The sequence below is a fragment of the Xenopus laevis genome, chromosome 9_10L, assembly GCF_017654675.1.
Source record: "Xenopus laevis strain J_2021 chromosome 9_10L, Xenopus_laevis_v10.1, whole genome shotgun sequence".
NCBI lineage: Eukaryota > Metazoa > Chordata > Amphibia > Anura > Pipidae > Xenopus > Xenopus laevis.
The window spans coordinates 129,805,227-129,819,631 of record NC_054387.1 but is presented as its reverse complement, the minus strand read 5'-3'; the positions used below and the strand labels follow the sequence as shown (position 1 = coordinate 129,819,631).

Genomic DNA, 14,405 nt, shown 5'->3' with positions numbered 1-14,405 from the left:
GACGCCCTTGCGCCGACGTCGGCGCACTGACGTCATCGCGCCGGCGCCGCTACCCACGTGGCGGACATGGGCGCCGCCATTTTGGGAGCGACGCCGGCAAGGAGGGACGCGCCGCCCGGAGCTCTTGGACCTGCTCCGGGCGGCGATCGTGACACCCACAAGCATTTTGCCAAAGACACTCCACTTTTCACAAGCTTTTATAGATTAAAATGGGAGTACACATACATACGTTATATAACTTGAACCCTCCCAAAATGTTGGAAGAGGACTGATGTTCTTAGGTACAGATATCGCACTGAAAATAGTTTCCCGCTTACAACTGTCCCTCAGCCTTGCAGTTCTTTATCTGTTAAAAGCAGACACAGGGAGGAATCAGCAAATGAAGAAAACACTTCTGTACAAAGGGGCCTCATCAAGTATCTGCTGACACTCTGAATTCTGTCAGTAACTTACAAAGTGGACTCTCATAACAGGGTGTCATTAATAAGAGAATAAATAAATGGGGGAACATCACCCCTCCCTTCACCTTTCCTGCCTTGGGCATGTGGTTATTGCTGAGTCAGAATGATAGGGGCATTTGTTATTAGACTTTATTATTCTTACACTCTGACACATAACCATTTGTCCCTCATTGGAATAGGCTGTCCTCATATAAATGTGTTCATATAAAAAATATATTATCATTGGCCAGCTTAAATATATTGCAATATATGGACAAACAATCCCTGTGTTGTTTAAAGGGTAAGGCATTTTTCAGTATCAGTAGCACAAAATGTCGCTGTCTTAAATATATTGATAATGGGTTGAGTGCAGAGGACTCTTGTATTTGACTATATGTATTTTGTGGTCACAGCCTCATTGCACCCCCACCTAATGGTTTTAAAAAATAGTGGTGAGCACAACTTTCCCTTGTTTGTTATAGTTTATACAGGAGCAGTGACCAGCTCCATGTTGTAGCTCCCACCCCTCCCAGCTATAGTCAGGTGATCCCACTGGTGTCTAATAAAAGGGCAGCCAAGTTTGGGAGTTTTACTTTGAAAGCAGCAAGTAAGTTGCAGGTAAAACTTAGTCCCTTTGTAAAATGTATAATGAAGCAATAGAATTCTTAATGAATCAGATAAAATTGAGCGTAGGACTGGCCAGATATGGGATGACTTTGACGTAGTTGTTCAGCTTAAATATATTGCAATATATGGACAAACAATCCCTGTTTTGTTTAAAGGGTAAGGCATTTTTTAGTAGCAGTAGCACAAAATGTCTCTGTCTTAAATATATTGATAATGGGTTGAGTGCAGAGGACTCTTGTATTTGACTATATGTATTTTGTGGTCACAGCCTCATTGCACCCCCGCCTAATGGTTTTTTAAAAAATAATGGTGAGCACAACTTTCCCTTGTTTGCCAGAGTTGAGTTAGGGCATGTCTGGAGCAGGTACAGTCAGAAATTCCTGACCCACGTGTCCCTAATTTGGCGTCTGGCTATTTAAATAATTGCAAAACAGAGGGTAAGTGGAAGAGCTCTCTCAGTCATGGTGGAAAGTTCATGCATCTGATCAAATGCAGTTGTCCTGTGAATGTCAGATCCAGTCCAAGGTGGTGACTTGGGCAATTATGTCTGTGAATTGAGCAGGACTGGAAAAAGTACAGAGAGAGTCATCTAAATTAATGAAGTTTTTGGATGACCCAATGTACAATCCAAGGCTTGCCTATCTGGGGTTGTTCTCTCTAGGGGGTATATTTATCAAAGAGTGAAGTTAGAGATCGCCACAGCCCACTAGAGTGAAATTCCGCCACTCTCCATTCATTTCTATGGGATTTTGAAATATATATTTATCAAAGGATGAACTTTCACTTTTACCCATTGATAAAAATCCCATAGAAACTCTAGCGGGCTGTGGGGATCTCTAACTTCACTCTATGATAAATATACCGCTAGGTGTCTTACAGAGGTATGGTCAGCCTGTGTAAACATATACAAATATTTTAATTATTTTAAACAGAGAAAGCATAGAAACAGTTCCTTTACGGCAGTTAGAAGAATTTGCCTTCTTCTGGATACATTTCTATCGAGTTTTGGAAGGGTTGAAGCTGGTAGACTTCAGTGTTTATCTGGCTGAACTGCCCTGTTTCTGTATTAATTACACAACAACACAATCACGTAGTGTATTTACTGAGAACCTGTGATTGTGAGAGCTGAAGGGATGGGTCGGGTTAAATCACATAGAAGAGGGTATGACAGATGGAATACAAACAATTACAAACAGCTCAGAACCAGCAGATAAATTGCTCAGAATGAAACTAGTGCTGGGGGGGGGGGGGGGGGGTAGTGTTTAAAGGGGTGGTTGATGTTATCTTTTAGAATGTTATAGAATGCAAGTTGAAAATTTAGTATATACGGGTATGGGACCTGTTTTCCATAATGCTCTGGATCTGGGGTTTTCCGGATAATGGATCTTTCTGTAATCTGGATCATCATACCTTAAGTCTACCAAAAAATCATAAAATCACTAAAGGGAATCTGTCATGATTTTTATGATGTATTATTTTTCTAAACTACACTGTTTACACTGCAAATAATTCACTCTACAATATAACATTTAATTCCTGAACCAACAAGTGTATTTAGTTGTAATATTGGTGTGTAGGTGCATCTCAGGTCATTTTGCCTGGTCATGTGCTTTCAGAAAGAGCCAGCACTTTAGGATGGAACTGCTTTCTGGCAGGCTGTTGTTTCTCCTACTCAATGTAACTGAATGTGTCTCAGTGGGACCTGGATTTTACTATTGAGTGTTGTTATTAGATCTACCAGGCAGCTGTTATCGTGTGTTAGGGAGCTGCTATCTGGTTACCTTCCCATTGTTCTATTGTTTGGCTGCTGGGGGGAAAGGGAGGGGTGATATCACTCCAACTTGCAGTGCAGCAGTAAAGAGTGACTGAAGTTTATCAGAGCACAAGTCACGTGACTGGGGGCAGCTGGGAAACAGACAATATGTCCAGCCCATGTCAGATTTCAAAATGAAATACAATCAATCTGTTTGCTCTTTCAAGAAACGGATTCCAGTTCAGAATTCTCCGGGAGCATCACTATTACCTGATGCGTTTTGAAAAAAAAAAAATCTATGACAGTATCCCTTTAAATAAAGCCAATAGGCTGGTTTTGCTTCCAATAAGGATTATTTATATCTTAATTGGGATCAAGTACAAGTTACTGTTTTATTATTACAGAGAAAAAGGAAATCTTTTAAAATCTGGATTAAATGCAATTTATGGGTGAAATTCACTAAAGGGCTAATTTTCACGTCGAAAAGTCTTCACCACACTTGGCACCATTTGTAGCGCATACGCAAATTCATCAAAATGGGAAGTTTTGTCTCGGCAGACTAACGCTGGCACCCGCGAAAATTCGTCAGCGGGAACATTTCATAGAGAACTTTCTCTAACGATCATTTCTGCCTAGCGAAACATTTACGCTTGGCTCAATTTGAATAGGGCAGGTACATATAGGTCATATTAGAGATGTTGGTGAAAATAAAGATCCTCTAATGTCCTAGACCTGAGCCCACCCTAGAACAAATGTGGCATGAGCTTCAAATGGTTAAAAAAATTAGAACAATGTTCCAAATAAAGCGGCAAATTCTCTTAAGCTGTGAAAATTCGCCAGCGACGGCTTTGCAGCCATCGCAACACTTTGCCAGGCATAAATTCACTCCAACTACGCCAATTCACTAAAGTGCGAAGTTGCATCCAGGGTGTCCCATGAGCCCACTGTATACTTAGGGGCATATTTATGAAGGGTCGAATTTCGAATTGAAAAAACTTTGAAATTTGAATTCAAAAAGACCAACTGAAATTAAGTTGAAGTTTATTTTTAGTCGAATAGCTCCGTTTTTGATCAAATAGGTCTGTATTCGGCCGAATCATATGAGTTGAATTAATAGCGTACTTGATCGAATTCGATTCGAAGTTATCCCCAAAAAAATCTTGATTTTTCAAAGTTCTCCAATTGACTCCAAATAGGTCATAGGAGGTCCCCCATAGGCTAAAACAGTAATTCGGCATATTTTAGATGGCGAATGGTTGAATTTGAATTTTTAGAGAGACAGTACATGATAAATATCGAATTTGGACTATTCCCTAGTCAAGGTACACAAAAAAAAATTGGAATTTTTTTCATTTAAAAATTCACCTCGACCTCTGATAAATCTACCCTTAATGTTCCATATGTTAGAACATTTTTATGGACCTTTGCAGGCTGAAAAAAAGAAAAGACACCAGCGTTTTTTGTGACTTAGAAAAATTTTGCACTAAAAATTGAGGAAGATCTATGGACTCCATTGCACTTCTCCTGGTCTGAGGTGGTGAAGGCAAGTCTGGCGAATGTTCAGTAAAATCTGCATCTTAGTGAATTTATGGAGTTACGTCCATTCGCCAGAGCGAAAATTCGACCCTGGCGTTAAAGTGCGAAGTAGCGCTAGAGTCTATCTCCTTCGCTAGCACAGTGACGCCTGCGCCCGTTAGGGAATCAGTGAAGTTCCGAAATGACGTCACACTGGCAAATTTTCGCCAGCGAAAATCACTTGGCCCTTTAGGGAATCCGCCCCATAGAGTATTAGAGCTTATGGGCGGCACCTCAGTTATTCAGAAGGTATTGAAGTGTTTCTTTAGTTTTCAGGTGATGTTTATGGGGCCGATTCACTAAGGGTCGAATATCGAGGGTTTATTAACCCTCGATATTCGACTAGGAATTAAAATCCTTCGACTTCGAAGTCGAAGGATTTAGGCCAGATAGTTCCATCGAAGGATAATTCCTTCGATCGAACGATAAAATCCTTCGAATCGAAGGATTTTAATCCAACAATCAAAGGAATATCCTTCAATCAAAAAAAGTTAGGCAAGCCTATGGGGACCTTCCCCATAGGCTAACATTGACTTCGGTAGCTTTTAGATGGCGAACTAGGGGGTCGAAGTTTTTTTTAAAGAGACAGTACTTCGACTATCGAATGGTCGAATAGTCGAACGATTTTTACTATGAATCCTTCGATTCGAAGTCGTAGTCAAAGGTTGAAGTAGCCCATTCGATGGTCGAAGTAGCCCAAAAAAAACTTCGAAATTCAAAGTTTTTTTACTTCGAATCCTTCACTGGAAGTTAGTGAATCGGCCCCTAAGTGTTGCTAGGCAGCTTGAGAGCAGTTTCTGGGAAATAAAGATCTGATGCAGAAGAGTCGGATATTCACATCCGGCAACCACTTCCTTCCAACCAGTTCATGTAGAAAGTCATCTGGGCTTGTTACAGGCAGAAAATGAAAGGCTGGAGAATAGTTTCTGATTATAGTAAAGCTGTTTTTCTGGTGTTAAAGTGATACTGATAACTGTCCATAAAATACCCAATTCTGCTCACATTGTTGGTGGTGTCATTTGCCTGTTATTAAATCAGACTGAACCAACCTCTATGTAATTACTTGCTGCAATAAATAATCCCCTTATAATATACACAAGCCATGAATATCCTGTAAATTGTATCCTTATAAACGTTGACTAGTGATGTCATCTGTTATAAATGGTGAGTAGTGATGTAATTTTTGTCTCACGACTCACTAAAACTTGTGTATTATAATAAATAAAGTACCCCTTGAGTTCCATGACCTGTATAAAATCACTAGGCCTTCAGCTGAGATTCTAGCTATCTGTATAACAGAACATTCTGTCCCAGTAGCAGCAGTCCTGTCCTGCTTTATGGCAGCTGAGATTCTAGCTATCTGTATAACAGAGCATTCTGTCCCAGTGGCTGCACAGATCCTATCTGATCCCCATTGTAAGCAGCAGTCCTGTCCTGCTTTATGGCTGAGATGAGAGAGAGAGAGAGAGAGTCACAGCACCAGCTCATTTGACTTCTCTGCTATGTGAGTTATGCCGTGTCCCGTGTTGTGTGTTTCTGTTACTTTTACTTTCACTTTTCCTATATAAAAAGGCACCATCTCTCAGCTCTGCCATTACTCATCTCGGGGCATGAAGTGAGTTGGTTACTGGGAAGGAAAATGGATAAAATTACCCAACTGACAGATTTGATTAAAAACTTCGGCTTTGCTGACTGTGCCGCAGGCAATTTGGGCTACGACCGAGTCCTCCTCCAGCTCTTTGGGTTTTTGGGACACGGCAAATCCTCCTTCATCAACACCTGCAAGTACGTCTTGGAGGATGGGAAGTACCACAACTACACAAATTCAAAGATGTCACAAGGTGCTGACACTATAGCCAGAATAACGTATCCGCTGACGGAAACAATGACCCTGGTGGATAACCGCGGCTGCTCCGCGATGAACGATTATGAGACGGCAGAACTATACGCTCAGCTTGGTAAATCCATGGCTTATACTTTATAGTTTGATCTTCTGCACTGTAATCCAGTGATGTAGTTGATACCACAATGAGGTTCTTGGGAGGCAGCTACCAACACTCTCATCCTTCTGTATCTTTTATTCCATAAATCATATTCTGGGGGGGGGCAAAACTTGATACATATTCCCAAGTGAGTGGGTTTGCTCTAGCAGTGAGTTGCACTCCTCTCTGCTTGCCTCTAAACACACCAAACCCCATACTGTGTAGCGTATTATAATTATAAGGGAACTCTGAGTATCACTCATGAATTATAAGGGATAATGTACCCCCTACTGTAAATGATAAGGATATTAGAAGTCACTGAGGGGTTGTTCTGTGACCATATAAAGGCACAAGGCTGCAGGCTGAGTTATACAGGGGGGAACTCTGAGTATCACTCATGAATTATAAGGGATAATGTGCCCCCTACTGTAAATGATAAGGATATTAGAAGTCACTGAGAGGTTGTTCTGTGACCATATAAAGACACAAGGCTGCAGGCTGAGTTATACAGGGAACTCTGAGTATCACTCATGTATTATAAGGGATAATGTACCCCCTACTGTAAATGATAAGGATATTAGAAGTCACTGAGGGGTTGTTCTGTGATCATATAAAGGCACAAGGCTGCAGGCTGAGTTATACAGGGAACTCTGAGTATCACTCATGTATTATAAGGGATAATGTACCCCCTACTGTAAATAAGGATATTAGAAGTCACTGAGGGGTTGTTCTGTGATCATATAAAGGCACAAGGCTGAAGGCTGAGTCATACAGGGAACTCTGAGTATCACTCCTGTATTATAAGGGATAATGTACCCCCTACTGTAAATGATAAGGATATTAGAAGTCACCGAGGGGTTGTTCTGTGACCGTATAAAGGCTGAAGGCTGAGTCATACAGGGAACTCTGAGTATCACTCCTGTATTATAAAGGAAGAGGCAGACTAAATACCTTAATCTAGCTTGTGGGAATCTAAACTGACATTCTTCTTTAGAATAACTAACACTTAACTAAAGAAGTAGGTAGAAATGTTGTACATGATGTTTTGTGCTTCTGTACCAGCCCAAGGCAACCACAGCCCTTTAGCAGTAAAGATCTGTGTCTCCAAAGATGCCCCAGTAGCTCCCCATCTTCTTTTCTGCTGATTCACTGCACATGCTCTGTGCTGCTGTCACTTACTGAGCTTAGGAACCCACTCACAATATACAGTACACATAGAATAGAAATGTCACAATATAAGGCTGATTAGTAATTAATTTCTAACCACATTCATTTTTAGGGTTTAGTTACATTTTTGGTCTTGATTTCATTACCAAAATACCAAATGCTTATTAAATGTGTTTTTTTTCTTTGCTAGCCAACTTGTTGCCCCTGGATAAGGGAGTAGAGTGGAACCAAGGTTTTGGGCTCGCTGACAGACTTGTGGAGGCGGAGTCAGTTGTAAAATCATCTGACTTTATCTACCCCATTTTTATATTCAGGTAATCAGCCTTGATATTATAATGATTACTGTACCATTGTGTTCTGGATCCTTAATTAGAAAGAAGCTTCATTAAAAATGTAAATTATTGATTCTTTTTTTTAAGGGCTTTTAATGATTTTTTTTGCTGTGAATATCAAACCTTCCGTCTTGGTACGTAGCTGTTACGTTGGCTAGAGGGTTAAATTCCCGACACGTTTGCTCCTCCTTAAGGTGACCATACACTGCAGTAGTGATGTGCAAGTGGGCTCCACGGGTGCTCGGGTTGAGCCCTTCTTTCCTTTCTCCCTGCCCACAACCTTCCTGATCCGGTTCAAGCAGAGGCAACCTCTGGTTATACCCAAGTGCCTGTCCTGCCCCCTTTTGTGACATCACAGATGGGTTGGGCAGCTTTATAAATAGAGTTACCAGGGTCGCATAGGGTTTCAGGTTGGGAGGGGTCGGGTAGGTTTCGGGTTGGGAGAGGTCGGGTAATATTCGGGTTGGAAGGGGTTGGATAAGTTTCGGGTTGGGAGGGGTCGTGTAGATTTGAGGTTGGAAGGGGCCGGGTAGGTTTTAGGTTGGGAGGGGTCGAGTTCGGGTTAGGAGGGGTCGGGTAGGTTTCAGGTTTGGGTGAGGTTCAAGTTGGGAGGGGTCGGGTTGGGAGAGGTCAGGTAATATTCGGGTTGGAAGGGGTTGGATACGTTTTGGGTTGGGAGGGGTCGTGTAGGTTTTGGGGTTGGAAGGGGCCGGGTAGGTTTTAGGTTGGGAGGGGTCGGGTTCGGGTTAGGAGGGGTCGGGTAGGTTTCAGGTTTGGGTGGGGTCGGGTAGGGTAGGGTTCAAGTTGGGAGGGGTCGGGTAGGTTTCGGGTTGGGAGGTGTCGGGTAGATTTTGGGTTTGGAGGGGTCTGGTGTGGATTCTATTATACTTGACCTGCACATCACTTCAGGGCAGATTTAAGCTGCTAAACGAGTGGATCTTATAGTGTATGGGCACCTTCACAGATCCCTTAAAGTGGACCTGTCACCCAGACACAAAAAGCTGTATAATAAAAGTCCTTTTCAAATTAAATATTTTATTAAAGCATTTATAATAGCTGTTGTAAACACATTTGAAAATCTCAATCTAGATGTCACTGCTCTCTCATTGTGTAGCCAGGACATGGGGATGGACATCAGGTCCCCCATTCTGGTGCACAAACAAGATTCTGAGATGATACAAGACTTGTCTTAATAATAGTGTCCACAAAATGGCTCCTGCCCGCTTGTTATAAATATGAATTCCCAGACTGAAGGAAACAAGATTGAAATCATGTATACAGTATAATTAAAGTTCATTTTTCTTGACTATTGTGATAAAATAGGATTTTGAATCATTTTTTTGGGTGACGGGTCCCCTTTAACTCTAAGATAAATATCTAGAGATACTGCCTTCATAGAACCCTGGAAACAATATGGCTGCAATCAGCTCTCCTTACGCCAAAACGCGAATTCCCACAATGCTTAGCAGAATCATAACTGTAACGATAAACGTAGTGTTAACTGGATGACTATGGAAGTTGCCATCTCTGCAAAGGGGGAGAGGATAAATGTCGGGGTGAAGAGAGAGCGGTGGGTTTCAGGATCTTTTTATAATAATTACATAAATATCATACTCTGCAGATTATTTTCCTGGGATCTCTTACTGCACAAAATGACCTTTTTCCATCATATGGTTGGTAAAATAATTAATATTATTCAAGAGAAAGGGGGAGGAGTAACATAAAGTGACTCTTTTATGACTTTTTCCTCACTAATTTCCCTTGTGCTTTCTCATCTCTTTAGTGTAAAGCAAAGACTGACCCACCAGGAGATGACAGTGATAAAGGAGTTGCTTGAAAAGGCCAGAGACCTGACAGGTATAGTATAGTGTGTGCTACGTGCTTCACGTGCCATAAAGAATATCACTTATTGTAAAGGAGAACTAAACACCCCCTAACACAAACTAGTGTTAAATTGCTCATGTAGACACTTTTGAAATTTAAATTTACTAGTTTTCAAGACATTACCAACTGCTACACTGTTTATATAATGAATTTGATACAGCAGTACCTCCTGCTAGAGAGTCCTGCAGTGGGTCAGGTACCAACGGGTACCCGTGGGTTACCGGCAAATACCTGCGGGTTGTGGGTAGAAGTTCCGGGTGAGGGTATAGACGCGGGTCTGTGGTTCTTCGGGTTTGCTGGTCGCAGGTCGGCCACAGGTCTTCTCAATAGCGATTTTTAGTCCTTTTTTCTGATCACGCCTACTTCCGATGATGTCACTTCCGGTATACAATGACAGCACTTCCTGATTCTTGATGGTCAGCGGGCCGCGGGTCTGGGTTGCGGATAAGGTACTTGCGGGTCAGGTAGCTGGTCCAATCGGGTAAGAATGCAGGTTGCGGATTGCAGGTTCCAAAAAATGGACCCGTCCAGGACTCTACCTCCTGCAGTTTGGTTCGGCTAAATGACCAGTCATTGGAAACTTGATATTAGATATTGTCACGGGAAAACTGCTTCAGTTACTAGAGCTGCTCCAGCAGAATTCTGCACTGAAATCTGAGCCAACAGTTGTTTTTATATTTAATTTTGAAATTTGACAAGGGGCTAGACATATTGTCAGTTTCCCAGGTGCCCTCAGTCATGTGACTTGTGCTCTGCTAAACTTCAGTCACTTTACTGCTGCACTGCAAGTTGGAGTTATATCACCCTGTCCCTCCCCAGCAGCAGATCAAAAGAACAATGGGCTGGTAGTCAGATAGCAGATACCCGACACCTCTGCTGAAGCTTTAGCTTGCCCCACCTAGTCACAGACGTGAGAAAAACACGACCTAGGTCATGGTAATACATATTGGGAAGGGGAGAAAAAATAGCTGTCAAAGCAGTTCCATCCTGAAGTGCTGGCTCCTTCTCAAAGCTCAGAATCAGACACAATGCACTAAAATGGTGCCTCCACAAAAATTGCCGAAACACGCAATGGCACATAGAACTTTTACACTATTTAAATACCTATAAACTATTTAAATTTAAAACCGTTTTGTTTTTAGCAATATTTTTAAACCACATTGTGGTGCAAAAATTTTAGCCTAAAAATTCATTGTTTTCTCTCTTCTCCTTTGTCTCTAAGAGTGCTTGGATTTGTGTTTTTTTAGGGTAGTTAGCTTCTCTAATTCAGATAGGGAAGGTACATTTGAGACCACAGTCCCTGATACTCTGACTTCTCCATCTTTGTGGTGTCCCAGAAGTAGCCACAATACAGATAGTTCTTTTTGGGACAAGTCCACCCTCTATGAATTTCCTTTTCCATGTTGCTATCAATGATTTTTAATATTGGGTATAATTAATTTGAATTGATTCATCCATCTCGACAGCACTTTAAATCTATGGAATTGTTCTTGGTTTAATAATTAAATTGATCATCCAGTTCTATTAGCACACAGACACTTTATTATTTAGATGAATTCATTTTTAATCAAATTGAAATTTTTGGCACTTTATTGAAGGGGAGTATTGCAACTAATATGAATTAACTTATTGAATTTCAGTAGAAGCACTAAGACATTTTTCATATATACACAAGAGACAAGTAGTAATTTTTTTTTAATTTAAGTTGGAATTAATTGGTGGTAAAGTTAATCAATTATGGATTGAAAGTATTTAATGAACTCTGCATTAGTTGATTTAGAGCATATAATTAATTGATAGAGTTTATTAGTGGCTAAAGGACTTTTATAATAATTTCAATTATCATTCAATCGTCATTTGTTTAAAAGTTTTGGAAATATGGGATATCTTTACTCTTTTAAAAAAAAAAAAAAAAAAACTGAATTGATAGTGACATAGTCAGACCCCTGGTTCAATTCCACACGACAAATCAAGGCAATTTACCAGTGGATGTAATTCTCTTTGTATCATCTTCCACAATAATATTTCAGCTAAAAAAAATACATTCGTTGGTTCTAGAATAATGAGAATGGTAGAGTGAAATATTTGCAATGTAAATGCAAATAATTTAGAAATAAAAAGTAAATCAGACAAAAATAACGAAAAGATCTTCTAAAAATCTTTACATCTATGGCCAGCTTAAGTTAGCGGTTGTGTTAGGAGGTAAAAACTATGTGTCCTAGGCGTTGTCACATAACACAATTATTTGTTCTTCCTAGAGATCTTTCCTACTGTGGTTCTAACCCATAAGACCAAGGGGGATCTGAGATATATGAAGGCTATGTTTGAAAACATGGGAGTGGAGAGAATCTTTGCCCTTGAAAATTTCACCCCAGAAGATCACATCAAAACCAGAGGGAGACACGAGGATGTGCTGGAGATTTTTTCTGAAATTATTAAAGATATTAAGTTCCACATGGAGAGAGCGAAGGATCCTCCGGAGCAAAAGATAAGAGACAGAAGGAAGAATTTGCTCAACATGGTTCATGAAAGGGAAATGAAAAAGACAGAGGAGGAGATAGAAAGGCAGAGAATGAAAGAAAAGAGGTTGCAGGAAGAGAAGGAAGACCTTCAAAGGAAACCTGTACAGACAGATCCGGGGTGTATAATAACATAAGCCTGAGTGTTGCTGTCCAGGCCCCCCTGAATGATCTAGACAGGCAGAAAATGTGTGCCTGAGATATTTGTATAACATTTAATAGTAGAAGAAGTAATTTACTGAAATTCTGAGCAAGATTTTATACTGCTTGTTAGGGGCATTTCCTGGGCAAAATAGCTTTTCTCCTAATTCAGCTCCAGTTTTTTCCCCCCATAGACTTCAATAGAGTTTTCTGACAATATGTCTAGCCCCATGTCAGATTTCAAAATTGAATATAAAAAAATCTGTTTGCTCTTTTGAAAAACGGATTTCAGTGCAGTATTAACGGATTTGTTTTGAAAAAAAAAACATTTTCCCATGACAGTGTCGCTTTAAGCATCTACTGTAACATCTAGGCTTGGAGCCAATAAAAAACAAGGAAGTGCAGTAGACTCCTGTGTGTATTTTTTGTTGTTGATTTTTTAGTAGACTTAAGGTATAAAGATCCAAATTACATAAATATCTGTACTAAGACTTTTGCAACATTGTTTAAAAAGTGACAACAACATTTGTGAATAAGCCAGAGAATGGAATTTGTGTAGCAATGGTTTAACTGGGTCGCTATGATTAGTGATGGGTGAATCTGTCCCGGTTTTCCTTGGTGAAAAAATTTGTGAAACTCCTTAAAAAATCACGAAACTCCTAAAAATTTGTGAAACATATTGAAGTCAGTGGGCGTCAAACTGATTTTGACATGTGACAGTTTTTACGCGCAGAACAATTTTTACATTTGTTACTTTTTGGCCCAAATGCATTAAAGTCAACGGGCGTCAAAATAATTTTGATGTGCGTTAATTTTTATGCAATTTTTACACATGCAACTTTTTTGTCCAAATGCATTAAAGACAACGGGCGTCAAAATTATTTTTACATGCGCAACCTTTTTGTCGCACCCATTTTATTCACATGCAAATTTTTGTAGCAGTTTTGTGAAACATTTTTCAGGTGGTGAAATGTGGAACTTCGCCCCAAATCCATGCCTGGCGGATAAATTCGCCCATCACTAGTTGTGATATCTCCATATCTCACATACAAAGAGGTAAGGCATCCCACAAAGTGGCAAGGGAAGTGGTTGGGAAGGGGTCGGTGGAGGAGCAACAGGACTTTTTGTTTAATCAAACGCCTTGAGAGCTTCTTTACTTTTATTATGCCCATATGTAGCTATAGTAGCACCAGGGCATAAGCTGCTGGGAGCTGTACCTCAGCCTCATGTTCTAAACAATGTTATCAAGAAGGACAGACAAACAGTTGTTCCTTTAGCAAAGCCATAGTAGTGTCATCGGTTCAGCCATTGTGTGATCCTTCTCCTGGATCAGCCTCCATGTTAACTTTAGAGATTCTTAGAAGACATCAACTCCCCCAACATTCATCATGTTTGATCCCCAGAAGTAAATACCAGCATCAAACATTATTTTAGTATTTATTATTTTTAACAAACATATAAAACATATCACAGTAACAATTAAAACAAATACATAGAGTTGCCAAGCCACATTGACCGTTATCAATTTACTTACCAAAATGATATCAACCAAATACCCTTGATAGGTTAAAATAACCAAGATGTTCTCTGCCAGCCATAATCGACTTTTCCTTTCCCCTCCCCCTCTACATATTGATATTACTGATTATCATCCATCCAAGTGCACCAGATCCTAACAAATGTATGTGGTATTCCTCTGGCTTCATAAGTACGTTTAATAACTGGGAACATCTTTTTCTTACTAAATTCATCCATTGGGAAGCAGTAGGGGGATTAGATTCCACCCAATTCATTACAATAACCTTTTTATTGAATAAAATAATAATGTTTTACACAATATACGAGTTTCCTCCAATTTCCTCCATGATGCCAAGCAGGCAAAATTCTGGTGTAACAATATAAGGGATTGTAAGATCGTCATTCAAGGTTTTCATAATTCCTTTCCAGAATTCAGCAATCTCTGGGCATGTCCACAACATATGAAA

The 14,405-nt window shown here is 40.2% G+C and overlaps 1 protein-coding gene across 1 annotated transcript; it reads left to right on the top strand.

The window, feature by feature from the left end:
• Nucleotides 1–5,856: 5,856 nt before the first annotated feature.
• On the top strand, nucleotides 5,857–12,824 carry LOC121398353. Its single transcript, XM_041577543.1, has 4 exons — nucleotides 5,857–6,353; nucleotides 7,735–7,858; nucleotides 9,660–9,733; nucleotides 12,019–12,824. The coding sequence occupies exons 1-4, from the start codon at nucleotides 6,035–6,037 to the stop codon at nucleotides 12,414–12,416; spliced, it is 915 nt and encodes a 304-aa protein (XP_041433477.1). The 5' UTR covers nucleotides 5,857–6,034; the 3' UTR covers nucleotides 12,417–12,824.
• The last annotated feature ends 1,581 nt before the right edge of the window (nucleotides 12,825–14,405 follow it).